The 27,468-nt window shown below is 56.0% G+C and overlaps 1 protein-coding gene across 2 annotated transcripts; it reads left to right on the forward strand.

Moving 5' to 3' along the window:
* Gas6 (growth arrest-specific 6) lies at positions 1 to 27,468 on the forward strand. Of its 2 annotated transcripts, none has more exons than XM_005373932.2 (15): positions 1 to 366; positions 503 to 669; positions 13,179 to 13,203; positions 14,724 to 14,786; positions 16,492 to 16,614; positions 17,150 to 17,275; positions 17,592 to 17,714; positions 18,590 to 18,711; positions 19,448 to 19,566; positions 19,730 to 19,919; positions 22,753 to 22,917; positions 23,888 to 24,056; positions 25,362 to 25,546; positions 26,289 to 26,517; positions 27,002 to 27,468. In XM_005373932.2, exons 1-15 carry the CDS (start codon positions 288 to 290, stop codon positions 27,154 to 27,156), a joined length of 2,040 nt encoding a protein of 679 aa, XP_005373989.1. In that variant the 5' UTR covers positions 1 to 287; the 3' UTR covers positions 27,157 to 27,468. The 2 variants fall into 2 exon arrangements, with proteins under 2 accessions (XP_005373989.1, XP_005373990.1); XM_005373933.2 differs by having other exon boundaries at positions 2 to 366; positions 25,374 to 25,546.

Consider the following 27,468-nt stretch of genomic DNA (forward strand, 5'->3'; position numbering starts at 1 on the left):
GGTCCCAGGCACCCCCGTGGTCCCAGCTCCAGCAGCAGGGCCCAACCAGTCAGCGAGCAGCTCTGCGAGCTCCGCAGGACCTGCTTTCCCCTGGGTCCGACGTTTCGTTCCGGGGAAACCAGCTCCGCCCGCTGGCCGGCCCCGCCCCGCCTTGGTTGTGCAGAGGGGACGCGGGAGGTGACCTCGGCCGCAGCCCGCTGCACAGCATGACCGCTGCCCCCGGCCCTCAGCACCCGCCCGCCTCGCCCGCCTCAGCCTCCTGGGTGCTCTGACCGCCGCCGCTCGCCATGCGGCCCCCACCCGCGGCCGCCCTGGGCGCCGCACTGCTGCTGCTGCTGCTGCTGCTGGCTTCGGAGCCGGCGCAGGGTAAGTGGAGGACCCGGGCCCTGCCCCCACTGCCCCTGCTGTCGCTGTCATCGCCCCCCTGCTCCCGCTCTCGCTGTGCCCCGCATTGTCTCACATGTCCCCCGTTGTCCCGCCCGCTGACTGCTGCTCTCCACAGCGCTGCTGCTGCGGGCCCGAGAGGCCGCGCAGTTCCTGCGGCCGAGGCAACGCCGGGCCAACCAGGTCTTCGAGGAGGCCAAGCAGGGCCACCTGGAGCGGGAGTGCATCGAGGAGCTGTGCAGTCGCGAGGAGGCCCGGGAGGTGTTCGAGAACGACCCTGAGACGGTGAGCAGGGAGAGGCAGGTGGCGGCGCATCAGGAGTCGGGCTGGGCACTGCACCGGGGACCCGGGACTGCGGCCCAGCGGCGTGCTGGGGAATCAGACGCGGAGCGCTTGGCGGGCCGGTCACTGCCCCCACTGCCCCCTACCCACTCTGAACCCCAATCTCCCTGGTGGCCCCAGGTCCTTGTTTGGTGGGGGCAGGAGGCTGGTCCTCAAGTGGGGCCCTCAGCCTACAACACCTTAAAGGAAATCCCAAAATTAGATGCCCCACCCCAGCAGGGAACCCTTTGAAAGGGGTCTCCTTTCAAAATGGGACAGAAACACAGGACTGAAACTCGAACACTTCCTGCCACAGCTGGGGTGCGGCAGGGCGCTGGAGGAGGGGGGCAAGCTGGAGGGCTTTCCTCAAAGAGGAATTGAAAATCTCCAGCTGAAAATCTCCAGCTGGAATTGCTTGCTGCAGCAGGTCCAAAAATACAGTCACAGAAATTGCAGGGAGGGTATGGGAGGGTGGAGGCAGCACTGGGTCAGGACGACCTTGGGGGCCAGGACCCACCAGGCACATATTGCCCCGTGCCCAGGAGCAGGAGGGACTGGTAGGGGTTGGGGATGCAGGATCAGTCTGTGTGTGGGGGAGTTAATTTGCAACCTGAGCCGCCATCATGGTGTCTCACAGCCAGGTTTCTTCCGGGATGAAAAAAATCACAACATGAAACATGCCGTGAAAGGATGGGCTGGTGTGACCTATGTGACCCTACATGCCAGCTGACATTTGTGTGGGTGAGGGGCGCTGCCCTTCAAGGTCTGATTCTCCAGAGCAGCTTAGGAGATACTGAAGGCCACTGGGCTGCCTTGTCACAGGGACAGGGCACAGATGATGTCCCATGGCTGTATCTCCTGATGGGTATATCTCCATGACAGATGTCTCTCCCATGATGGAGACATCTCTCTGGAAGGGTGTCTGTCCTGTGCTGAGTGTCTCTCCATGACAGGGGTCTCTCCATGATGGGCATCTATGTCCCTGATGTGTGTCTCTGTCCATGAAGGGCATCTCTCCATGATGGAGACGTCTCTCTTGAAGGCCATCTCTTTTGTGGTGGGAGTCTCTCCATGATGGGTGTCTCTCCATGATTGGTATCTCTCCTGTGATGGGGATGTCTCTCCATAATGGGTGTCTCTCTGCAATGGGCATCTCTGCATGATGAGTGTCTCTCCGTGATGGGTGTCTCTCCATAATGGGCATCTCTGTCCATGCTGGGTGTCTCTCTGTGATGGGAATGTCTCTCCCATGATGGGCCTCTCTTTTTCACTGGTTTTGACTGAGGAGCAGTTACCCAGGCTCTTAGCCTTGCAGTTGTTCTGGCTTTTTGATCCTAACCCTGGTGGTCCATAAGTCATGATGCATTTCTCTTTCTTGCCCGAAGACAGGCCTCCTTTGGGGTCACCAGCTGTGGCCTGAGCTGGGGATTGTTGGCTGGGCTGCCCTCCCACCCTGTGCTCACTGGGATCTCTGTGCCTGTGGATCTGGGGTAGGGCTTGTGGGGACTTGACAGAGCCCAGGCGCCGCCCTTGGGGAGCTGGCCTCTGCTGGCCTTTGCCAGGACCTGCAGGCCCATACTGGCCTGGCTGCCGAGCTGTCCCCAGGCCAGGCCCTCTGGTTTGAACTGATTTTATGTTGTAATTACAACTGTATTTATGAAGATGTGAATTGAAGGCACAAGAAAAAAATAGCACTGAGGAACCCCATGGCTTTAGTACAGCCCTATTATGATCTCCTGTGCTGGAATTGTCAGGGCATCTGCATTTGTCTGCATTTGTGGAGGAGGCTCCAGGCCACTGGGGAGGTTCCATCGTAGCCCACTGTCAGCTCTGTTCTCCTGGCAGCTCACTCACATTTTGGAAGGAGGCTGATACGGGGTCCAGGTATAAGGCAGGGCATGGGCTCATCACTGGGACCCAGTGTATAAGAGCAACAGAGCTGTCAGACCGGATTTGCAGGGCAGCTGAAGGATCCTGCAGAAGCTGCCTGCTGCCTGCCCAGCCCTGCAGGCCCAGCGAGGTCTAGGGGCTTGTCCTGCCCTAAGCTAGGTGGACCAGGAAGCTGGACCCAAGCTCAGACTCCCTCTCCACCAACCAGAGACTTTAAACCCAACTTAGGGCTTAGAGTGCTGACGTTGGAGTCCTGCCTCTTTCTGCAGCTAAATGAAGCACTGTTTCTCACACCCCTTCTGCCAGAGGAGACTCAGCACCACCCCCCCACCTCCTCCTCCCACATTCCTGGCCCTGCGGACAAGGCCTGGCCCTTATAATCACTTTGTCCCTCTCTCCCCTTCTCTTATCTTGCTTCCCTCTGGTGGTGCTGCTGTCCTGCTGGCTGGCTTCCTGGTGTCCTGGCTGGCCTTCCTGTCCTGAGCCTCAGGGATCTGCCCAGCTCCTCACAGACAACCTTCTATGAAATCCTTTTAGGCTGGGATTTCAGTGCCAGACAGGGTTTCTTTGCTTCCAGGGGATCCTGATTAAGAGGCTGCCCTCCCAAAACAGCCCAGGCTGAGCTCCTGGAAGGGGGTCGTTCAGTTAGGGACACGAGTGCAGTGTGCACTCCGGGCTGAGCTCCCTCCACCCTGCCTCCGCCCTCGGATCTGACCCTTTGTCTTGCTTACTTCTTCTCCCTCCCAACCCACCTCCTCACCTGCCCCAGGTGTGGTGGCCCCTGTCCCACTCTGCTGATGGTGGCAAGTTATCTGGTAGGATTTTGGGATGCTGTCAGTTCTCTGGTAGGATTTTGAGGGCCTGTCAGTTTTAAAAACAGGGGTCCAGCTGACCTTGTAGAAACCTTGTCGACCCTTCCATGACTCTCAGGATGGCTTGAGGAGGACCATCTCCCATGCAGATGAAGCCCCTGATTCCCTACTTGGGACCACTGCTCTGTGGGGCAGGGCCCATGTGTCCGGGGACTTAAAGGGCTTCTAGCAGGAGGAGGGAGGGACCCTCAGAGAACTGCAGGAAAGAGATTACAGGATGAGATGTCCCCTGCCTTCACAGCTGCCCCCAACACATCCACACACGTACATACACATATACACATTCATGCACACAGAGACACACATAAACAACACAGAGATGCACACATGTGCACAGACAGGCATTGACTCACACACACAGTCACACAGGTACTTGCACATAAACTCTTCTCCCCAGCATCCTGCCCGAGGACTCATCTTCCTGGCACCAGGACTGTACTGCTGGCTGCAGTCTGGATGGCTGTCCTCTCTTCATCGCTGCCCTGCATTGGCCAGGGATCAGCTCCTGGACCAGGGTCTGGGGTGGGGTGCCTACTGGGTCCCCAGCCCTTCCTCGCGCTGAGCCTGCAGACCTTCATACCAGGCCCTGGCACCTGCAGCCCCAGGACCAGGCCTTCAATACCCTCTGCAGGGCAGCAGCAAAGCTCCAGGCACCATGGGGCACTGGCTCAAGCCAGGCTCCACATCTGCGGAAGCAGCGAGTGTGTGCAGGAAGCTTACAGCCCATCTCTAGAGTCCAGGAAAGGCCCAAGGTCAAGGCCAGGCCAGGGCTGCAGGACACATGGGTTGTTTACCCTGGGCCTAGCTGTCTCCCAGCTTTCAGGTTGGAGCAGGGACTGTGCAGTTTGTTGTTCTGGGGTTCAGGGCTCAGCGCTGGGACCACTCCACACCCTCCTGCATCCATTTTGTTCCAGTGATTTTGCTGTAAATGGCTTGTGTGCACGTTAAGGTTTTGAGATCGTTTTTAAGGCGGTGGCAGTGGAAGAAGCCGGGAGCTTTGGCTGTTTCTCCCTCCACACACAGCACTCTCAGCTTTGGCTGAGGCTTGGAAGGCAAGCCTGATCTTGAAGAGACTGCAACGTGTACCTGGCCTCCTTAGGGTCCTCTGTGTTTGCTTGGACTGTATCTGAAATTACAGGCAACACTCCTGTCTCTCCAATGCTCATGGCAGTGACACTCACTTTCTGCCCCTGTCCCTAACCTGCCACAGACCATGCTCCCGTCAGGACTGCTGCCCCGAGCACCGTGGCAATGTAAGTCTCACACCTCTGCTCACACCAGGCTGGCTATCCCTTGAAGCGGCAAAGGTCCTGCCTAGAGGACATTTTTGTCCTGCTGGCAGATGGTCTGAGGCTTGTGGGCTGTGGACTTCGTGGCAGCCACCATTTTCCTCCTTGCTGTGCAGTGTGTGCTGGCTGGAACCGCATCACCGATGGGGGATGGCCCCAGAGCCTGACCCCTGTGTGAGGGCAGCAACTCCCCCAGGCGTTGGCTGCCGAGCCTGTTGCCCACTACCTCCTCAGGGAGGCCAGCAGGAGCAGGAGCAGGAGCCGCCCTGTTCGCATAGCATGACGTGGACACGGAGCATGGTCCAGTCACAGTGGAAGGGCATGCACACAATGACCAACCACGAGCCTGGTGAGCAGAGGGGCTCTGGGGAGCCCACCCTGTCCTGCCCACCTCCAGCATCCTAGCATGAGGCCAAGCATCTTCCCATCCCACCAGCATTGCAGTAAGCAACAGCTCTGGTGCCACACTGTCTCTGCTGCCATCATCTCCCCAAGACCAGCTAGACCCTCCATCCAATGCAGCAAAGTGCAACCATGACTGAACCAGAGCCTGGCCCCTCGTGGGCCTTTGAGTCACCTGGGTGCTATGACCCTTCCAGGGGACTGTATTTACATCTTGAGCACCCATGTCAGGGTCCCAGAGCTGTTGTGGAGTCCCTCAGGCATGTGACTTGTTGGTTAAGCGGGAGCCACATAGGTGCCAAAATCATGTCTGTCCCCGCGTCACACACAGAACATCACCTACAGCCTATGCTTCCTGCTTCTTCCACAGAGGCAGGAGTCTGTTCAGGGTCCACCCGCCTCAGCTCTGCGGCACAGGTGAACACTCAGGTCCCAGGGTCACCTTGTGCCCTGTGGCATTGGAGCCTCCTGAGGAGATGTCACTCTTGGCAAAACCCAAGCAAGCTGGGATCCCACGCATGTGGCCTCTGCCCCTGCTTGTCAGCATTTTATGTTGCTGTTTTGCATGACAACAAAATGTGTTACTTTTCCAAAGATGCGCAAAGACAGACCTGTGACCTGTGGTGGCTGTGGCACAGATGCCCTCAAGTGGTAGAGATGTGGCTAGAGGTTGCTAGTGACCATGGCATCCTCAGTCTGTCCCCTTCCTCCTGTGCTGGCTGGCTCTGGCCGTTTTAGTCAGTGCTGTAATCCCTCTCCCTACTGCATGCCAGGGGCTGTGGCCGAGACGGTTCTCAGTGTGGCAGTCCTCTTGGCAATAGTCACAGCTGTCTCCACCTTGCTGGGCATCTCCAGCCTGGATGGTCACATGGCTACCTTCACTGTGAGTTGCTCTCTGGCCCCACCACGTTGCCACATGCTCAGGCAGATGACCACACCTGTGCCACAGGCTCCTGTGAAGACAGCAATCTTACCAGACTTCTTGGCTTCATAGGGCCCAGATTTGCTCTCTTACAGTTCTGGGGGTCGAATGTCTGTGGTGGGCCTCAAGACAAGGGTCAACAGGGGTGTGTCCAGCCTTTGAGTGCTGTGACCTCCATCTCCAAGGCAGGGAGCCCAGGAGAGTCGGGCTGCACCATCCCTCTCCTTCCTCTCACCTCTCTCTGCCACGTCTAAGGCCTCAAAAATCCCTGGCCCGTGTGGTTAGATCTAGGGCCCCTCTTGTCATCAGGTCCTGGGCAGCAGCCTGATCCCCTTTCCAGGATCAGGTTGACCAGAGGGCTTGTCAGAGGCTGGCACTTGGCAGTGCCCAGCGGTGGCAGGTGTCTCCCTAGGTTGGCCATATCCAGGCCTGCTTTCCCCAGCGGCAGGGCCAGGGTGCCTGGTAATGGCTATGGAGCTGCAGACAAAGTCCCTCATCTGTTTGTCCTGAGAACCAGAAACCCATGTGGCCAGCAGTGTGAAGCTGCATGCAATGCTTGCTAGTTCCCTGGGGGGCTGAAGCCTGGAGTCATAAAAACACATTTATTCACTCGCGCTATATAAAGTTCAGGTCATGGAATGAACTAGGCATGAAATATTAACAACAAAGAAAGATTGAATTTGGAATTCAGGGAGGGGCAGGACATAATTTTCCCAAACAATAATGACTTTTTAGAAAACAGTATTGTCCTTACCACAAGTGGGGGTATTTTGGCAGATGGTTTATGAATTCAGTCACATTCCTGAGCCGTTCTCTCCTAAACATTATCGAACTTTCTCAGAACTCCTCAATGGTGAATGGACTCAAGCCCTTCGGACTCCTCCAACACCTGCTCACCAAGTCCTGAAATCTCTATGTATCTATGTTAGACTTACTATCATTTCACTTTGACCATGATTCTGTTTGCACTGATTGTCAAATTCAGCCAGCGGAGCATTTTGGGTGTATAAGCAATTTAAATGAAGCAGAACTTTATTTTTTTTTCATGCAAAAAGCAAGTATCAGACATTGGGGTTGCTGGTGGTAGAGACCCCATTCAATCACACTCCACTGCACAGCTGCAGGGCCTCCATCCTCAGGGCCTCCTCACACACAAGACGAGATGCAGCCATCATGTGCATTCTCCACCAAAGGCTAACCTCCACTCCCATCATCTCTGCTTGTTGTATGGTGCTGGCTAGAACTCAGTCACATGGCCCTGTGTGTCCAGCTTTAGGTCAAATCTGAGTTCTGTAACTGAAGATGAAGACGGGTCAGGGTGTGGAAACCAAGGAGGTGTTAGGGCAGAGGTATTTTGTGAGGCCAGGTCCTAGGTGTCCCTGTACTGCGTGAGTTCTTGTCCCCCAGGTGTGCCACACCCTCCCTATGATACCTCCCATCCCAGCTCATGTCCTTCTCTACCCACGCCAGTGTCAGGCTGGAGGTGACACATATTTGCATGGCAGGTGGTGGCCTTGGTTCCCTGGCAGGGTGGATGGACTCACCAGGGTGGCACAGGTCCAGTGCCCAAGGGGGTGGTGCAACTGGTGGGGAGCCACCATTAGTCACCACAGGAGCTGAGAGGGTGAGCAGATCACCTTGCAGTGGTTCTGTCCCAAGACTGACTCTAGTCCCCTGTGCTTGTTACCATCCCCAGCATCTCTCTGGCACAGGCCCCTGTAATGGTCAGCAAGTGCCTAGAAGGTGAAAAGGTCACAGCTGCCAGAACCAGACCATACCCAGCCTACTGGGGAGTGAGCAGAGCCCAGGATCAGAACCCAGTGCCCACCACTGATTGGCATGTTGAGCTGCCCTTAGATGCAGGGACCACTGCTCCACCACCTCCCCTGCCAGGCATCATAGGGCCCACAGTCCTATGCTGGCCCAGGAGGGTGTGGGCTAGGGTGTTGGCTAGGGTTGGCATCCAAGTTCTGCAGGGTGCAGCGGGAGGAGATGCTCAGGGTGTGAACCTGGAGGTGGCTGGGAGGAGGATCCTGAGGGTGTAGTTGAGCTGGGCTGGAGGCCCTTGGGCTGGGCCTGGGCTTCCCGCCCTGCAATGGGGCTCAGCCTCAGCCAGGGCCGCAGTCAGGCAGGCTTCCTCTGAAGTTCCCCTTGGAAGTTGGTTTGCTGGCCAGACATCATAGGCTCAGAAGATCCATTCTCTGGCTGTTTCCCAGGGGAAATGTCTTAAATAGTTATCATGCTAGCAAGCGAAGTCACCAAGCCCCAGAATTGCAGCTGCCTTGCCAGGTGACGAAAGGGCTTTTGGAAACCCAATTTAGGGCGTTACTGACAGGAGTGAGTTAGTGGAGGGACTTCCTAGTGCACCGCTTGCTGACCGCCTTGGATGTCACATGTGATGCAGGGCTGTGACACCTGTAAGCCAGAGTCCTGTCCAGGATGGGTGCACAGCGGTGCTGACAACGGTGCTGCTATTTCCCACTCTGAGCCTTGGGGAAAGCCTCCCTAGAACTGTCATGGGCAAAGAAGGATTTGGCCATGGGAGCCTGGAGCCTCTCTGGAGGCAGCTGGGCTTAGTTCCAGGGCCTATCCTTGTCAGGCAGAGATGCTGAGCCCCGGGCTGGAGCCGACTTGGAGAGGAATGGCTGAGGAAACTCTGAAGATAGCCCCTACCATGTCCTGCAGCCTTTCATGCCGTTCGCTGAGTCATCATACATGGGTCTTGTTTACCAGATACCTGAGGGGACAGGCAGTTCAGGGGCCTTGGACTCAGCTGTACTTCCATTTTGATCAAAAATTATGGTGTTTGTAAAGAAAAATTTATTACAGTAAAGAGGGCTCATCAAAAATATGGTATGTGTTTACGTAAACGTTTATGATGGTAAAAGACATATTCCATGAGTCCCTCTCAGAACCCCCCTCACACTTTGAACATACTTATATCCCATCATTCTTGCCACTCTCTGCAGCAGCTCTGGAGTCCTGTTTCCTGAGTGTCTGTACTAGGTGTGATAAAAAATACAGTGAATTCTGCAGCCAAGTGCCATCCAATGGAAAGGTAGCTTGTAAAAAACATGACTCTGTCCTCATCCACCTTGTTCACCATGTTTGATGCAGTGTGACTTCCAAAGTCAAAATAAGCAAGAAAGAGAAAGATTTTGAATCAAGTCAAGACATCGAGGCAGCCAGCACAGCACAACTAAAGACGCTCAGGAAACAGGACTCCAGAGCTGCTGCGGGAAGGAGCAAGGACCATGGGAAGAGTGTGCTCAAAGGGAAGGGAGGACCTTGAGGAAGATGAGTGCCAATGTGTCATTTGCTGTCATAAATGTTCTTTTTAACTTAAACATTCATCACCTACATAGATCAATTGCTTATAGCAATTTCTGTCAAATAAAAATACCACAGTATGACCTTACCACTTTATTCACTGGATCTGGCTCTTCCCCAAAGTCAAATCGACTAGGAAAGGTGGACATTTTGAACAGACTAGGGATACTGAGGCAGCCTCTTCAGACCCAGGTGAGTGTGTGCCCAGGTGGCTAGCAGTGCAGGTGAGGGTGGTGCCCTCTGGTCTCTATCAGGTTCTATGGCATTGTATGAACACATTTGGGCCCCTTTATCCATGGCCATTCCCAGAGATCAGAACTTCTCTGGGGGTAATGATAGATGCATTTTTCTCAGGAAAGCACATAGCCCTCTGCAGTGTGTTGCTTTATTTTTGCTTTTATTTGGGGGTTCACTGTTTTTCCCCTAGGTTCCCAGGTACATCATTTGCACACTGCCCTCGAACAGCCAGGCACACAAGAGGGTCACAGTCTGGTGGTTTCTGAGCCCCGAGGTTCTCATAGATAGGTGTGGCTGACTGAGGGGAGACAGGCATGGCCCTTCTACTTTTTTTATTTTTATTTTTATTTTTTATTTTAAAGAGTAAAAGAAGGATAACATAGTAATGGGGGGCTTACCGAATTACAGACAAAGTGGTAGGAAATTATCAGTGGTTGCTGTTTTACATATTGTTATCTACAAGATAATTTCTTAGGAAAACAAATAGACAAATAATAGTGAGTTACAGACAGAAGTGATAGGTCATTATCAATGGATGTTGTACTATACTTTGGTATCTTCAAAGTGGTTTCTAAAGAAAATAAATAGAGCTATAGATGAGTGACCAATTGAATATTCATTGACTATTCTCAATGGTTGTTGTAAGAAACACATAGTAATAAACATACATCCATTCACAAAATAGCACAGGAACAATACAAACATTGCAGAGCTATGGACAGATTAGTAGGAAAATATCAGTGGCTGCCATAATACATGGTGGTATCTTCAAAGTGGTTTCTCAGGAAGACAGAGATACACAAGAAAGATCTAACAAGTAGTTACAGCCTAAGGGTTGTGAAAACAGCGTATTACCTCCTCACCAGTGACTCCTTTCACTGCGGTGTGATAGCTGGAAGGAAGGCCAGGATTGAAAAGAAGGACCAAGAGACTTGCACCTGTGTCTAGCAACAGGCTGTTTTCTTTTTCCTCCATAGTCATGATTACCCACGGCTCTTCCATGGAGATGATAGTCTGGCCAGAGGGAGAAGGCAGAGTATGCCCTGGGCCCCCTCGTTTCCGTTTGACTAAATGGTAGGATGGGTCTGAGCTCTGGGGCCTCCGCTTCAGAGGGCAGACCGATCTCCAGTGGTCACCTTTGCATTCAGGGCATGGCCCATGGGGCTTCTTCTGGCAATTCCTCTTGAGGTGGCCTGGCTTTTAACAGTGGTAGCAGATGAATGCAGTCGTTGAGTTCTTCTTGGTGCCCCGAGAATCAGACTTGGGGTCTGTTTCTCTTAGTGCTGCAGCAAGAGCAGCTGCTTTTTCTCGATCTCTTTGTTTTCTTTCCTTGGCCTCCTCCTCACCATGGCTACAGAATACTGAGGAGGCAATTCTTACTAACATCTCAAGTGAGCCATCTGGGGCAAAAGCCATTTTTTGTAGCTTTTTCTTTCCAGCCTCCCAGCGCATTGGGACCCCACAACCACTTAGTGTCCTCTCCCCAACTGTCAACACAGGCAGCAGGAATCTCGGTGCAGACCTCTCTGGAGCTCAATGCATTCCTCCACCGCAGCCTGTACTGTCAGGGGAAGAATGGCTTCCAGGAGGTCTCCCCAGGTGTTGCACAAGGTCCTCCAGGTTTCCAGCTTCTGAATGGCTCTTGTGACCCCAGTCAACTAGACCTCTGAGTCATCAGGCGTAGTCTATATTGTCATGTTCACTGAGTCCTTGTTCAGCAGCTGCTTCTCCACTGACTCTGGACCTTTCTGGTTCTCAACAGCAAGGGCAAGAGTGACCCATTGTGTGGCATGTATTCCCAGGTGTTTCTCCATGTCAGGATGTTTCACACACGTCCCCAGGCAGGCCTCCGTGGCCAGCCTGTGGTGAGCCAATTGTGTCATTGCTTCTCTGTGCCATGATAGTTCTCGACTGTGTGGCAGCGGCTGGCCTGAGGGCCACGTGGCTTCCCAGGCACCAGCTGCCTGCCTCCCGGGTGCCTGCACTGCTAGGGTCCAGCCCAAAGGCCGCCACTTCCCGCTGCACAGCTTCCTGGTCACCAACTGCCTGCCTCCCGGGTGCCTGCACGGCTCGGGTCCGACCCGAAGGCTGGCGCTCCCCACTGCATGGCTTCCTGGGCACAGGCAGCCCATGGCCCTTCCATTAACAGTGCCTTCTTGCACACGCAGGTCTTGTTATGAGAACAGACTGCACACAATCATAACTAGCATGACTAGTCATGACTAGAAAAACAACTCACGTTCTGGCAAGTTGCAATTAGGAATTTACTTCCTAGATCTTCACTGTGCTCATCCTTTGTCAGTTGAATTCTTGGCTTCACATTTGTCCCAAACTCTTCATTTCAGATCCAAAGCCTTCCCTCCAGTGGTAGCCCCTGCCCGTCCACCCATGCCCAGGGTTTGCTGAGTTCCTCAGCCTTGCTAGCCTTTCTTGCTCTCAGTTTGCCACATGATGAACAGTGGAGAGGGACATGGCAGAACTGCAGCTGAGCCCTAGGCCCCAGACCTGCTTTCCCAGGGCCCTGGCCAGCACCAGCTTGCTCTGACCTTGACACGCATCAGAATCCAAGGTAGCAACTTTGTCTTCAGCTGCCAAGCTTGCCAGTTCACTCAGCAGCCCCCAGGCCTCCCTGCTGCTGTCTTATGAGCAGAGATGCAGGCCCAGCCAGCAGAAGGTGGCAGGTGCTAGACAGCAAGCCATGAACATGCAGGAGGATGGTGCCTCTGCCTGTCCTCAAGGACAAGGGGCCCAGCAGGCTCCCTCCCTGGTCTCTGGCCTCCCAGCCCTGCCTGGCATCATGAAGGGGCAAAGGGCACAACCACCTGCATCCCGGGCTTCCTTATCCTACATGATAGGGCTGAAAAGCCTCCTGAGAGTAGGAGGCAGGCCCAGCAGAGCTGTGTGAGGGTGCAGGACAGCACCTACATATGTCCCAAGGCTGCTGTCCTGCTCCTGCCACTGCTGTGGCCCCTCTGTCAACCAGCAATGGCCCTGGGGCCTGAGCCTGTGGCAAGGGAAGCCTGAGAAAGTCACCCACTGCCCAAGAGGGCAGGGTCCCCCGTGCCAGGGTCCTCTGTGTGTGTGACTGCGTGCATTCAGGCTCAGCTGACTCTCCCCAACCCCCAAGCCTATACTTCACCCATAAGTCTGCCATAAACAGTGAGTGCTGATCAGGCCATTGTCAACACTCACAGATGTGGTGGTCTCTCATGCACTCTCACCCGCCAGAGGATGCCGCTGTCCTCATACTGAGTAGCCTCTGTGTAGCTCTAGTCGGCATTGCTTGTTACTGAAAGCAGTCACATGAGCATACTGGCAGCTCACAGCGTCACCCCAAAGAGGCCTGTCACTTGTGTTTGCACCCTACAGCAACTTCCTTCCTGGCAAATTATTCTGGGGACCTGCTATCCCTGGCTCCTGCTTCCCAGTCCGACTCTGTCCCCCTGGATTTGAGTAACCAGAGCCTAGCCATGTTGTCCATAAGCCTCAGACTGTGCCATAAACAATTCCTTTCTCTCTCTCCCCCTGCAGGAATATTTCTACCCAAGATACCAAGGTAAGTCTCAGTCGCTGCTTTTCCTGCTTGTCACCAAGGCATAGTGGGGGACACCAGCTTCATGCAGAGAACCCTGCTAACAGGGCATCCCAGAGGGGAGGTACAGTTTTGGAACTGTGCAGACCCAAGCTCTCAGGGCAAGGACACAAACTTCTTTTTTATTTTTATACCACAGTTTATTCTACATTCTCTGATGGCATACATTCTACATTCTACATATTTTTATACCACAGTTTATTCTACATTCTCTGATGGCTGAACTTTGCTTTGAGGCCATGGTTTGCAGTCCTCTTTTCTGATTTGATGTCAAACTCTACCACTATTTGGCAAAACAATGATTTATGTCCTCAGACTTAAGAGTCCATCATAGGGAACTTGGGACTCTGCACTTCTGAAATTATTGAGGACCCCAAAGAGCTATGTTCTTGTTAGCCGTATTTATTGGCATTGGCCATGTTCATTAAGACTGAGAATACTAAGAAATGATCATGTTGGCTTGAGGAATGCACAAACACTTGGCTACTGGAGCAGGCATCAGTGACTCTGGAATACCCCACAGGCATAAATGCCTTAGTCTTCCAGGGCAGTGGTTCTGACCCTAGGCATGCCCTGAAAGAGGCTATGGGTTACCACTGAGAAGCACTTGTCCAATCAGTAGCATTTTAAAGTCTTGAATGTGTGTTGCCCAGAGGAGAGAGTTGCACTCCTAGCCTTTCCAACTTTGCCAAGGGCATGAAGGAAAAGCTATCAGGCCTACCTTCTCCCAGAGGCTCCTGCTTAGAGCATATGCGTGGCCCTGGGAAACCCAGGTGGCCTTGTCTCTGGATGTTCTGGCTTTGGGTCCCAAGGCCAAGTGTGAGCCCAGTCCCAGGATATACTTGTTGTTCATATCAACATCTTTCCACCCGTGGACAATGGCAGTTGCCCTGAGGATCTCCGCTGCACCCCTTGGACACATATCCAGGACACCCTGCTCCTGTGGGGCCTACTGTCCAACCACATCCAGCAGGTCCGCTAGGTGGCTCTCCGGAGCAGGTGGACCTCAGGTGGAGCATGGTGTGTCCTGACCGGTCCCTGACCCCAGCAGCTCACTTCCATGGGGGACAGGAGATGGCTCTGCTCCCCTGTGGGTGGATGAGCACTGGCCATCTGGCTGCAGAGCTCTCCCTTGAGGTGAGGGTGGCTTCCTGTTGTCACCACTGAGCTCTCTGAGCTGATGAGAGCCAAGCTGCATGGTGCTGCAGGATTGCGGCACCCAGTCAGGTGGAGTCATGTTCCTAGCATCTTTCACTTGTAGCCTGGACTCTGATGCCTTCCCATCCCCTGATGCCCATGTTGTCCTATTGGCTTTTTTAAATTTTGAGACAGGGTCTTGCTGTGTAGTTCAGGCTGGCCTTGAACTGTGTAGCCCAGACTAGCATTGAATATGTGGCAAGCGTCCTGCCTCAGCTTCCTGGATGCTGGGATGGCATGGTGTGTACCACCATGCCTGGCTCACACTGTCCAATTCCCTCTTGCAGAGTGCATCAATAAGTATGGATCTCGATACATCAAACACCCAGACTTTGTCACATGTGTCCAGAGTAAGTGTGTCCCTTGTCTCACTGGAAGTACAGCATGCTGGGGTATGCAACCGTCAGGGTATGTCTGTGGTACAAAGTTTAAACATCCCACAAGGTATGATGCAGATGTATGTCCCCTCTTATTGTCCAGCTGAGGCCACCTTGGCCCCTCTGAGTCCTCTACTTCCCACAGTGCGGCTCAGGTCTCTGCCGCCAAAATCCCCCAGCTCTCCTGCCTGCTCCTCTGTGTGCTTCACACACACTTCCTGTCAGACTCATGGCTGTGTCCTGCCCACGCTGCTAACCGCCTTCTAGGTTATTCCAGTTCTCCTGTAGCAAACCAAACAGTGTCCCCCCAGGGCTCTTGTTGCCCCGGTGCCTCAGTGTACCCTGAGGTAAGTTCAGGAGGGATGGGTCAAGCCTGCACCATCCTTCGTCCTGAGAGGCTGGTTTTCTCTTCTTATCCTGGCTCCCATTTCTACTTGGAAAAGCCTTCAGGCCCAAGGTGCCCAGACAACTGCCAGCTGCTGCTCATGGCTTCCTCCCTGAGGAAGGGCATCAGCGGTAAACCTGCTGCTGGTTTTCCTCCTAGACAGAGGAGGGTGGTCAACCTCGTCCTGCCTTGCCTGGCCTGGGCTATGCGGACAGCAGCTAGCTAAGGATCCGTCTCAGCTTCTGGTGTGGAGTCTGCACAGGCCCCCAGTGTGAGCCTGAGAGCCAGGCCTGGGCTTTGGTGTGCAACCCTAGGGGGCATTTTTGTACACTGGAAAGGAGGCAGGGAAACTTCCAGGAGCAAGATGCTTCTTATCTGTGGTGAAGCAATTCTGTGACATAGGACACTGGTTGTGGTGTGAGGCCAGTCTGGACACTGTACTGGGGCAGAAGTCAGGCAGACTGGTAGGTTCTATGCTAAGGCCCAAGGGGACTCTGTACTTCCTCCAGAACCCACGATGTGCAGCCAGGGTGGCTGCAGATCCCAGCCACTCCAAGGGCAGAGTGTGGGGCTCTGACTTCCTCACACTGGGCCTGCCTGCATCTGTCTGCTCAGCAGCCTGTGAAAAAGGCTTCTTGGAGCCCTGGACATAACAGATTTTTCTGCCAACTGCCCCACTTTTGGGTTGCAAAGGTCATGCGTGGTGCTTTCCTGCCCACAAGAGACCTCTCAGCTGCATAGCAGGAGCCAGGACATGGGCTGAGACTTCATCAGCTCTCTGCCCTACCCACCTTGCTGGTCAGCTTTACCCTTCTGATTCCTCAGAGATCCTTCTTGCTGGGCAGCCTAAAACCAGGTCTCCCGGGCTGGGGATTTAGCTCAGCGGCAAAGCGCCTGCCTGGCAAGCGCAAGGTCGTGAGTTCGGTTCCCGGTACAGGAGAAAAAAAAAAGAAAAAAAAAAAAAAAAACCAAAAAAAACCAGGTCTCCCGCCCTGAGCAATGTCCAGGGCACCGCTAGCTCTGAGGCTGATGGCTGGGTGGGGTGGACACCATACTAGGTGGGGAAGGCAAGGGCCCTGGTCTTCCTAGAAACTGTGGGCAGTGAGAGGCTGCTCCTGGGGGCTCCGGCCTTTGACCTTGGCTGCTCCCTGCAGTTGCTGCTCCTTTCTGGGGGCTCTGGACTTTCCTAGGCCGGCTCCAGCACCTGGCCTGATCTGAGATGGGGAGCAGAGGTTGTGCGGGGGCTTTGGGAGTAGCTCAGGATGATTTTCTCCTCTGTATCCTCCAACTCAGACCTGCCTGACCAGTGCACGCCAAATCCATGTGATAAGCAGGGGACCCAGGTCTGCCAGGACCTCATGGGCAATTTCTTCTGCCTGTGCAGAGCCGGTTGGGAGGGCCGGCACTGTGACAGAGGTAAGGCCACAGCCTGTTCACTTGCCTAGCCCAGCCCTGCCCACCTCTCCCTTCTGCCCTGTTTGGGGTCCTGTGGTGGCTAACCTTAGCACCCTCAAGGGCTGCTTCCTTCCCTATGCTCCCCTGGGTGCTGCTGCCCTGGGATGGCCTGGAGCTGCGGTGCTCAGAGGGGCTGGGGCTGAGGCCACTGGGAACAGGTGCAGCGGGGGAGCCCCGCTGAGTGTTCCCACCTGGACTCAATACCAAACCCTAGGGAAGGTGTCCGCCTTGGGCACAATCTGCAGCCAGAGGTGACCCGGCATCTGGGATTGGGTTGTGTGGGGTGCAGCTCTGGCAGGCCCTGTGCCCCTGCCTGAAAGACCCCTTTTGGCCTCCACCCTCTCCTGTGTGCATGTGAGGACCCTGGAACTGGGTCTGCGCTGTCATCGCCACCAGCAGCTGGGACTCTCTTTGCCCACCACTGAGCCCCCTCTATACCCAATCCACATGCCCGAGGACAAGTGCCTTGTGTCCCTCACCCCATCTCTGTGCCCAGATGTGGACGAGTGTGGACAGCAGAATGGGGGCTGTGGCCAAGTCTGCCTCAACACACCAGGCAGCTTCCATTGTGCCTGCCACAGCGGCTATGCACTCAGCCAGGACGACAACCGGACCTGCCAAGGTGAGGACCAGCCAGGGTGCCCTGTGTCTCGCCTCCTTCCCCTCCTCTCTCTTTTCCTCCTCCTTGGCTTGGGTGGGGCTGTGCATCCTCTGGGAACCTCACAGCCCAAAAATGGAACCCACCATAGTTTCTGAATCTGAGGGGCAAGGTGGAGGTGCTAGGAACCCTGAGGAGGCTGTTTATTGTTTAGACAGCAATAAAGACATTGAAACTCCCACCCCACACTGGGTCCGGGGCTGCTCTCGCCTTGCCTGCCTTGGTAGCCACTGCCGCTGTCCCAGCCCACCTGACACCAGCCTGCTTGCCCTTCTCGCAGACATAGATGAGTGTGCGGACACAGAGGCCTGTGGGGAGGCGCGCTGCCAGAACCTGCTGGGCTCCTACACCTGCCTCTGTGATGAGGGCTTCAAATACAGCACCCAGGACAAGGCCTGCCAAGGTACACTTGGGCCCTGTGACCTCTTCCCCAGCCACTGCCTCCAGCCCCAGGTTCCAGTAGCCACCAGCAGCTCACAAAGGACGACCCAGGGAGGAGGCTCCTCACTGAGCCCCACACCAGGCCCTGGGGCTGTTTCTGCCGCTATGCCCACGTAACACCTGTGCACGTGTGCCCTCCCACATGAGCAAACACATGCACAAAAATGCAAACACCGTGCACACCTGTGCACACATGCCCTCATGTGCGAGCACATGTGGATGCACACAAATGCAGACACAGTACACATATAGCATGCATGCATATGCACACAAACATGTTCGTGCACACACATGGATATGCATCTGTGCACACACATCCATGCAGCACACACTGTTAGTGTGGACATACATGCACATATATACACACATGCATGTGTTCACACATGCATGTGCACACACATATGCCTCTGTTACCCAGCCTGTGGTACATACAGAGCCACTCCAATCCAGGGATACCTGCAGTGGGGGCATCCAGGCCTGTGAGGTGGATATGACCCTGAGATACGAAGGGGTGAGGCTCTGTTCTCTACTCCTGGTAGCCGCGAGGAAGGGTTGAGCCCACTGTGTCTGCACAGTGCTCTGGGGAGCACATAGGGCCTGAAAAGCCAGTGAGAAGAGGGAGGTTCCAGCTTGCACCCTCCCTACATTCCCAAGGTCTCCTGGGACCTGTCCCTCCTCATACCTGCGGCACTGGCTTCCATGACGAGAAGGCCGGGTGTGTGAGAAGGGGGAGGCCAGCTGCAGTGGTCCCCAAGTGGGAGATGTGTGTGCCACCCACATATCTCCACTGGGCACAGGGGCACTGTCCCCACACCCACAGTGACCCTCTGCCTACAGATGTGGATGAGTGTGTGCAGGGACGCTGTGAACAAACATGCACCAACACCCTGGGCAGCTATACCTGCCACTGCAATGGTCGAGGGGGTCTCAAGCTGTCCCCCAACATGGATACCTGTGAGGTGAGTGGCCAGTGCTGTGGGCAGCAAAGGACCCACATTACAGGTGGAGCAGGGGTCCTGGGTCATGTGGAGAAGACTCATGCTGTGGAAGGACTTGGCTGTGTTGATGGAACTGCCATAGCAATGTGGCCTCCCAACAGCAGCAGGGCAGGGACCCAGGGTGCGAGGCCCTTACAACAGAGTACTTCCTGCCTCCACCACTGTGGACCTGCAGACACAGTGGGCCCTGAGCGGTGCATATGCTGTGGACCCAGGACGTCCAGCCTGATCTGCTTCAACCTCCCCTTCGATGGGGCAGTCTCCCAAAGGGGACAGGCCCTGTTGCCCTTTGTCTCCCCAGCTCTGGTTCTCCCACACACACCTGAGCATCAGGGAAAGCAGCAACCCAGAGCAAGAAACATTTTGGTACACCAGCCTTCAAGGCCATTGTGTTCTACTCGTTTTGTAACATTATTCGTGATTGTTTTTGTATTGTACTCCCTTCTGTTAGATATATTTCATAATTTAAAGAACGAAAGCCAAGGAGGACTTGGTAGAAGCCAGGCTCCAAGGGTAAGGGTTTGGCTAGGGATCACTGAGCCCTGGCTCTTGGCCTGGAGGCACGAAGTGCAGAGGCCTCACTGTTCTGGGATTCTAGCAGCAGGGCAGGCACAGGGGTGGGTCAGAGTTCCTGTCCCTCAGCCAGGGGTCCAGGCAGCCACAGCGCAGCCTGTCCAACACACCCCTGTCCTTGCAGGACATCTTGCCTTGTGTGCCCTTCAGTGCAGCCAAGAGCATGAAGTCCTTGTACCTGGGCCGCATGTTCAGCGGGGCTCCAGTGATCCGGCTGCGTTTCAAGAGGCTGCAGCCCACCAGGTGAGACAGGGTCCACAAGCTGTGTCCCAGTTCCAGAGCCTGGAGGGTCTGGAGGTTGTGCAGGCTGAGGGTTATTGAACCTGCTGGTGCCTGCTGTGCCATGTGGGGCTGCCCCAGCCGTCCACCCGCCGCATCACCCTGATTTGTCTCCTGTTCTGGACAGACTAGTGGCTGAGTTTGACTTCCGGACCTTTGACCCTGAAGGCATCCTATTCTTTGCTGGAGGCCACTTGGACAGCACCTGGGTGGTCCTGGGCCTGCGGGCCGGCCGGCTGGAGCTACAGCTACGCTACAATGGCGTTGGCCGTGTCACCAGCAGTGGGCCAGTCATCAACCATGGCCTGTGGCAGACAGTGAGTGTGTCTGGGGCACAGCCTGGGTCAGATGCTATCCCTGTAGGTGCTACCCTGGGGCTGGGCATGGAGCCTGCATGCACCAGGTGGCTGAGCATAGCTCTTCAGGAAGGGGGCACCATAGGTTGGGGACTGAGGCTAGGGGCTGTGCAACACTTACAGCAAGCCCTCACCCGACAGAAGAAAGTTTGGCCTGAGTCACAGTGGAACCTGGCAGTAGACACCCCCTCTACCAGGGGACCCCAGGCTGGGCCACTCACGGAGGCTCTTGGGGCCCGGCCCTTGCTGTAGGCCCCACATCCCGAGCCCAGTCGTGAATGAGACTCTGCATGCCATGGCTGGCTTGGGAGCAGACCGTGGAAAAGAAGCAGAAAGACGTGCTTTTTCCTTGGAACTGAGGACCAGATGGGAGCTCCGCCAGGCCCAGTAGAAGCTGCTGTGCTCACCTGCCAAGTCACGTCTGCCCCACCTCAGCTGGGAGCCGGTCCTGAGGGAGGGCATTCCTTGCATAGCAGAGGCTGGCACTAGGCCCAGGGGAGTGGGCCAGGGGGTGGGTGCTCTGCACAGCCGAGGGCAGGCTAGCCCCTGCGGGTAGCACCGCTGTCTTGGCCCAGTTCAGCCCTGTTGTACCTTGGCCAGCAGGGAGGCTGACGTCTGCTGGGTGATGAGGACAATGTCTGATGTGTGAATCTCAGGGCTTCTGCATGGAAAGTTTCAGAGGAATTTACTTGCTCATTCAACCCACAGCCTGGGCCAGGCACTGTACTGACTGGTAGGGGCTTAGAAATGAACACCCTCACACCTCCAGCCATGCATGGCTCTGGAGGAGCAAGGGGGTACTGGTGACATCAGGCCTGCCTGGGCAGGGCAGCTCAGGGCTGAGTAAAGAGGTGCACCGATTGTCTGGTCTGAGTGTGAGCAGAGAAAGCCAGTGCTGCGAGGGGCATTCAGGCTGCAAAGAGGTTGTGTAGGCCACTGAGGTGCAAGGCTGTGCACAAGCAGATGGAGACCAAGCGTCAGCTGCTGCTTGGGCCCAGGAGGACACAGGAATTCCAGTTTCTTCTGAGAGCCAGAGCTAGGACAGGTTCTGCTCTTGAAGATCCACATGCCCATGTGGATGGTGATGGGTCAGGTGATCTGCACCTTCCCTCCACAGTCAGCCCTGCCGTCTCTGCTGGAGGACAGGCTCGCTAACCACTCTGCAGCTTCAATCCCCAAGGACATTCACAGGGTAGAGTGTGTCCAGCCTCAGGGAAGGGCATGGCTTGCACACCTTGCTGCCTAGGCTCCCTTGGGGGAAGGGGCTTCCAGGAGATCAGGGAGGAGCTGCTCTGAGAGATTATCACCCTGCACACTGGCTCTCACACAAGGCACCAGAGGGGTGGCTCCAGGCCTGGTGGTCTTCCCCATCCTGGGCCTGCTCTTGCCTCAAATCTGTAGATTTGTAGTCTCGGTCCTACAACATCTTCCTACATCCCCGGAAGATGTCACCCATCCAGGCTGACACCTTCTAGGGTCTCTGGGCCCTGAGCACTTGGAGGGTGAATGTCGAGGCGGCTTGGGGTGGGATGGGGTGGAGGAGGGTTGGGTTAAACTACAGAGGGGAGTGAGGACACAGCCACCACAGAGAACATGCTGGGTGCGTTGAAAATTGGGTGAGGGAAATAGAGGGCTGAGGACTTGTGCAGAAGCGTTGGGCCACTGGGCAGAACTCTGAGAGTCACCCACAGCAGCAGCTGTGCACCTCCCAAGCAGCAGTTCCAAGTGTCTAGACACATGTTAGCCTGGAGCTGGCCAGGAGCCCCAGTGTCACAAAGGAGAGTCACGAAGGAAAGACATAATCCTGGATCTCAGGCTGTTTCCTGTGCAATTCCCTCAACACAGTGCTCACCACTGTAGGAGAGAAAGTGTGCCCAGAGCCACTGTGCAGAGGCCAGAGCATAACACCTGGCCGAGATGCCAGGCAGAGGCCTGACCACCGCACGGTGGAGCTGCTAGGTAATGAAGCAAAGGGGTCTCGCAGACCGAAGAACACACTGTCTCGCTTGGGATCAGAACCAGGACAACCAAGCTTTGCCTAGGGATGATGGCTCAGTGAAAAATCCACAAAAAAAAGCAAGGTCATGGTACCTCTCACAGTGGTGGCTCCAACAGAGGACACACAGGGCCACAGCCAGCTGTCCCCTCACCTGGCCAAACACCCTGGCTCCAAGAAGGCTCATCAAGCTCATGATTTTGTTCCTAGAACTTTTCCACAGCCGTGTGAGCCAGGGTTGAGCACGGAGGTGGTTCCAGGGTGCTTACCAACTGTGGCTCAGGATTTGCTAGGGTCAGATTCCACCCTGAGGCCTACGGCAGCTCAGGGGGCCACACAACCACCACAGGATGGGGATCCCACTGCCCCTAGGTGTCTGGGTCAGGACATGGAGGCCATCTTGCCCGTGCATTTGCTTTACAAAACACAGGCAAGGCAGGTTCACTGTGGTGGGCCTGGGGGACTCCACTGCACCAGGCTGACTCACTACTTCTTCTGAAACTGGGAGGGTAACACGGACCTTCCTGTGGAGGGCTCTATGCAGCTCTAGCACTGCCTGTGCTGGGTGGGTCACACTCCACTGGCTGGACCCTCTCTCCAGTCAACTCCTGACTTGCAGCTCAAAGGAACATGACTTCTGCCCAGTGAGCAGGGGTATAGGCCCTAGTGGCATGATCCAGGGCATGTGGCCAGGGCCCTTGCATGGGCCCTCTTACCCGGGAGATGTGGCCTGGCCCTTAGGTAGGACCCTGAGTGGGAGTGTCCCCTCTTGTGTCCTCACAGCTGCCTCTTCTTTAGATCTCTGTGGAGGAGCTGGATCGAAACCTGGTGATTAAGGTCAACAAGGATGCTGTGATGAAGATTGCAGTGGCTGGGGACCTTTTCCAGCTGGACCGAGGCCTGTACCACCTGAACCTCACAGTGGGGGGCGTTCCCTTCCCAACCCGGGACCTTGTCCAGCCTGTGAGTGCTGTCCTGGGGGTGAGGAGGGTGCAGCATGTGGTGCCAGGGCCTGGTGTGCCACCTCCTCTACTCCTACCCCAGCTGGGGACAGCCAATTCCCAGGGGAGTGGCAGAGGCCCAGGGGTAGCAAGGCTGGGGACCCTATAGTCTCCCCACTTCCTCTAAGGCTCGTTTATGTTTTCATTGAGTTAATAATTACAAATCTATTTCGTGGCAGAGAGAATGGTATTTTTAAATTAAAGAGCAATTACCTTCTTGGATGATTCCCAAGAGCCTTGTGTGTTGTGGGCCCTGCCAACATCCCACAGGGGAATGCCAGAGTGGAGGGCAGTGCTGGCCACTTCCAAGTGCTGCCTCTTCTTCCCCTGCACCCCATACTGCGGTCACTGCCTGCTTCTTGTCTCCCAGCCCCACCATTCAGGATCACAGTGTCCACACCAGGCAGAGCCTTCATGGCTGGATCTGCTCCCCACCACACAGGCAGCAGGCTGCCAGGGGACACCATGTCCCCTGCCCTGACTGACTTCCCTGCCCTCTAGATGAAGCCTGCATCACCTCTGGCTCATGGGGGTGCTGTACAGACAGACAGTGGCCACACATTTGTCCTCCTCAGCAGAAGGGGGCACTCTGGGCCACCCGTGGAGCAAGCAGCTCATTAGTGGAGCCCACCCAACACAGATGAGATTTGCCTGGTTTGTCTCAGATTTCTATACGTCTGACCAAGAGGGCAACGCCTAATGGATTGGGTGGCTCCCAGCTTGGGGCTTCCCCTCTCTAATGCAGTCATGGAGTCTTAGCCAGGGACCTGCTGGGACTTAGCTGTCTTGCCTGGGATATACTTACAGGTCTCACCTGGGACATACATGTCTTACCTGGGGTGTGCCTGTCTCACCTGGAATATACTTACCTGTGACATACATGTCTCACCTGGGACATATATGTCTTACCTGGGGTACACTCATCTTTCCAGATCAACCCTCGCCTGGATGGCTGCATGAGGAGCTGGAGCTGGCTGAATGGGGAAGACAGCACCATCCAGGAAACGGTGAAAGCAAACGCGAAGATGCAGTGTTTCTCAGTGACGGAGAAGGGGTCCTTCTTCCCTGGCAGCGGATTTGCTTTCTACAGCCTCAGCTACAGTGGGTCTCCCTCCCTGTAGGACCTTGGGGGGACTCGCAGCCAGCCCCACCCTGGCAGCCAGTAGACCAGAAGTCCAGCCCAGGCCTTCTGGGTGGGACAAGCAGATGCGCACGGTCAGGCTGAGGGTTGGGGACAGACCCACGCCCATACCTGAGGGTCAGGCAGGGTGTAGGAGGTGGTTAAGGTCACTTGGTCTCCCTGCCCCGAGTTGCAGGGAGGAGACGGTGGAGATGGGAATGGGCTGGCGGGGCAGAGAGTGAGAGAGTCAGTTTCAAGACAGCTCAGTGGTGTGGGAGCAGACGAGGAATTCAACAGGTACCCACTGTGCCTGCACCCTGACTCCTAAGGAACGAGGGGGTTCTAGATGTCGCAGGTGGGATGCTATGGGTTCTGGGTGTGGCAGGTGCACTGCTATGGGATGCTGCTGACTTCAGACTTAAGGAACAAGACAGTGGGCAACATAGGGCAACGCAGGGCCAACACTTGGGGCCCTCAGGGATGGCTCTGGGTCCAGGTCAGCCCTGGAGATACGGGGAGAAGGCACTGCAGCCTCAGGGCCTGGGGACTGGATGTGGTGGAGCCAGTATCCCCACGCAGCAGCTCGGTGATGCTAATGTCAGGGGGGTCAGGAGGCTGAGGGCCCAAGACGCAGGGGTCAAGGACATCTCCCCTTCGCAGCATGCAGCTCGCTTTATTCCCACCTTCCCAATCCATGCAGCTCACGCCACACAGCATAAACTATGAGAAGCAGGTGCTGCAGGTCCTCGGGCAAGAGGGGCACTGGGTTTGTGGGGTCTGTGGGCCCTGTGGGAGGATGGAGTAAGCGGGAGCCTCCCAGCATGGCCTCCTGGGGCCCTGTAATTCTATGGAGCTTGGGTAAGCAGAAACCCTGGAACCAAAAGGGTACAGTTTCCTCTAGCTGCAGCCCAGGGCATCAGACCCATTCTCCACCCGAGCATGTCCCACACAGGGGGTGCCCATGACACGTGTCATCAGCCATGTCCTACACACATGTGTGTGTGTTGCATGTGAGTGACCATCAACTACTGAGGGCCTGGGCTCACAACAACAGTGTCCTCAGGCAGAGAGGGCCGTGTGCCAGAGCATCCGGTGCACCTTCTTGCCCCTCCCCAGACATGAGGCTGTAGGGGAAGGCAGGTCCCAGTGTCTCTGTACAGCTTCCCCCTGCCTTTTGCCGGGCCGCCGTCCCTCGCCATCCTTCGCCGTCCCTTGCAGTCCCTCTGTGGTGTCATCCGCTGCCCACTCTCACCTTCCCACCATCTGTATGGCCTCGTAATGTGCAGCTTTCATCGCAGCTCGGACATCCCTGGACACGGGGACCGGAGGAACCTGGGGAGTGGAGGTTGTGGCTCGCATCCGCCCCGCGGCTGACACGGGAGTGCTGCTTGCACTGGTAGGCGGCAACCACACCGTGGCCCTGTCTGTGGCCCTGGTCGACTACCACTCCACAAAGAAGCTCAAGAAGCAGGTAGGGCCTGGCCGCCCGCCAGCGAGGGGCCACCTGCAGGCCCCAACCCAGCTTCTCTCCACCCGGCCTCCACCCTGCCCCACCTTGCCTCCAGCTGTGGGGCCACAGTTGGCACACAGTGGCTGGAGTCTGATCCCCAGGGATGTGGGGCTTCAGCCTGCACAGCCAAGAGCACACTCAACACAGTGGAGCCTGGTGCTCAGACCTGAGTTGGTGTTGCTTAGAGTAAGGCTGGGATTCTCAGAGTTGGGTGTGGGGACTCGGCTGGTGCTCCTGTGGCTGACTTTTTGAGTGCTCATGGGACACAGGCTCAGTCTGCTCCAGGCCTCCTCACCAGGGGGTGCCAGGCCCAGGTTTCCACTCTCCTGTCACCTCCTTCGCTGTACTGTCCCCTCCACAACCCCCAGTTCACACACACAAAATCCAGGTCCCAGGGCAGGGAGTGGTCACCCAGCATCTGGGCCCCTTCTCCTATGTGACCACCGAGGACTGGTATGCTGTGGGAATAGCACAGGCTGCAAGGACAGAGCTCAGGACATGGCAGCCAGCCTACGTGGTTGGCCTTGTCTGTGACCCCGACCCATGAGCAACACCCCACCACTCCCCTCTCCCTGACCCCTGTTCTTGACGTCCTTGACCCCTCAGGATCCCAGGCCCCTCTCCCTGACCCCTGTTCTCGACGTCCCTGACCCCTCAGGATCCCAGGTCCCTCCCCCAACCCCTGTCCTGGATATCCCCCCAGCTGGTGGTCCTGGCGGTGGAGGACATCGCCCTGGCCCTGATGGAGATCAAGGTGTGTGACGGTCAGGAACACGTGGTCACTGTGTCCGTGAAGGAGGGTGAGGCCAACCTGGAGGTGGATGGCACCAAAGGTCAGAGCGAACTGAACACCGCCCAGCTGAAAGAAAGGCTGGCCCTGCTGGGGACACACCTACAGGGCGCAGTGCTCACCTTCGTCGGGGGCCTGCCAGGTAGGGGACCGCAGTGTCTGGCCAGTGATGCTGGACATCATCACTGCTGGCAGCTGGCAGTGACCGTCAGCCCATCCTGTGTTCAGCAGGGATGGCTGGGGAGACCCAGATTGAGACGAGTGCCACGCCAGCTACAGGCCTGAGCCAAGGATGTGGTAGAGGGAAACCAAGTCCCCACCGGGTCCCCGCTGCACACACAGCAGGCTGTGATCCAGGACAGAGAGATGTCACATAGTTCCAGCTTTGGAGGAGGACAAGAGCTAGGCCCCTGGCCTAGGTGATACTCAAACTGGCTGTGTGTTCCCTGGGCTGGGCTGCCAGAGCAGCAGGCCATTGTCTGTCCCAGTGATGTGGCAGCAAGGAAGGACACAGATAGGGTAGGCCATGCCAAGGGTGGGTGGACAACGCCAAGGGCACAGGGCTGTGAATCAGGCTCCTTGGGCCTAGCGCTGCCTCTGATGTACCATTTGTCCACCCTGCCCAGATGTGCCTGTGACCTCAGCCCCAGTCACCGCCTTCTACCACGGCTGCATGACACTGGAGGTCGGTGGGAAGCCCCTGGACCTGGATGAGGCCACATACAAGCACAGTGACATCACCACACACTCCTGTCCACCCGTGGAGCACGCTGCACCCTAGACCCACTGCAGGGACCTCCCGGGGACTCTTGTCCCACCATTCAGCAGAAGGCACACCCCTGCACACCAAGCAGCTGGCTGCACTGGCGAGCTGTTCTCCTGGAGGCCCTCTGGGCTGCAATGTAGTTGTAAATAATGTCAGCATTGAGGCTATGCTCGGCCGCAGGGCGACCGAGCTCCTGGGGGGACACATGGGGGCAGCAGCTCGAAGCAGAGTGGACTGAGGAAATAGTTCTCTATTATTTTTATTACCACACGCTTCTGACTCTAAAATACGGAGAATAAAATGTTTAGAGAAACCTTTTTAACCCTG

Source organism: Chinchilla lanigera, unplaced genomic scaffold (assembly GCF_000276665.1).
Source record: "Chinchilla lanigera isolate Chin_1 unplaced genomic scaffold, ChiLan1.0 scaffold00003, whole genome shotgun sequence".
NCBI classification, from domain to species: Eukaryota; Metazoa; Chordata; class Mammalia; order Rodentia; family Chinchillidae; genus Chinchilla; species Chinchilla lanigera.

Bases quoted from the DNA above. Each gene is read 5' to 3' on its own strand.
- Gas6 (XM_005373932.2), top strand. From the start codon at position 288: ATGCGGCCCCCACCCGCGGCCGCCCTGGGCGCCGCACTGCTGCTGCTG. The intron at 17,715-18,589 runs GTACACTTGGGC...CTCTGCCTACAG, and splicing joins CCAGGACAAGGCCTGCCAAG to ATGTGGATGAGTGTGTGCAG. The intron at 19,567-19,729 runs GTGAGACAGGGT...TGTTCTGGACAG, and splicing joins AAGAGGCTGCAGCCCACCAG to ACTAGTGGCTGAGTTTGACT.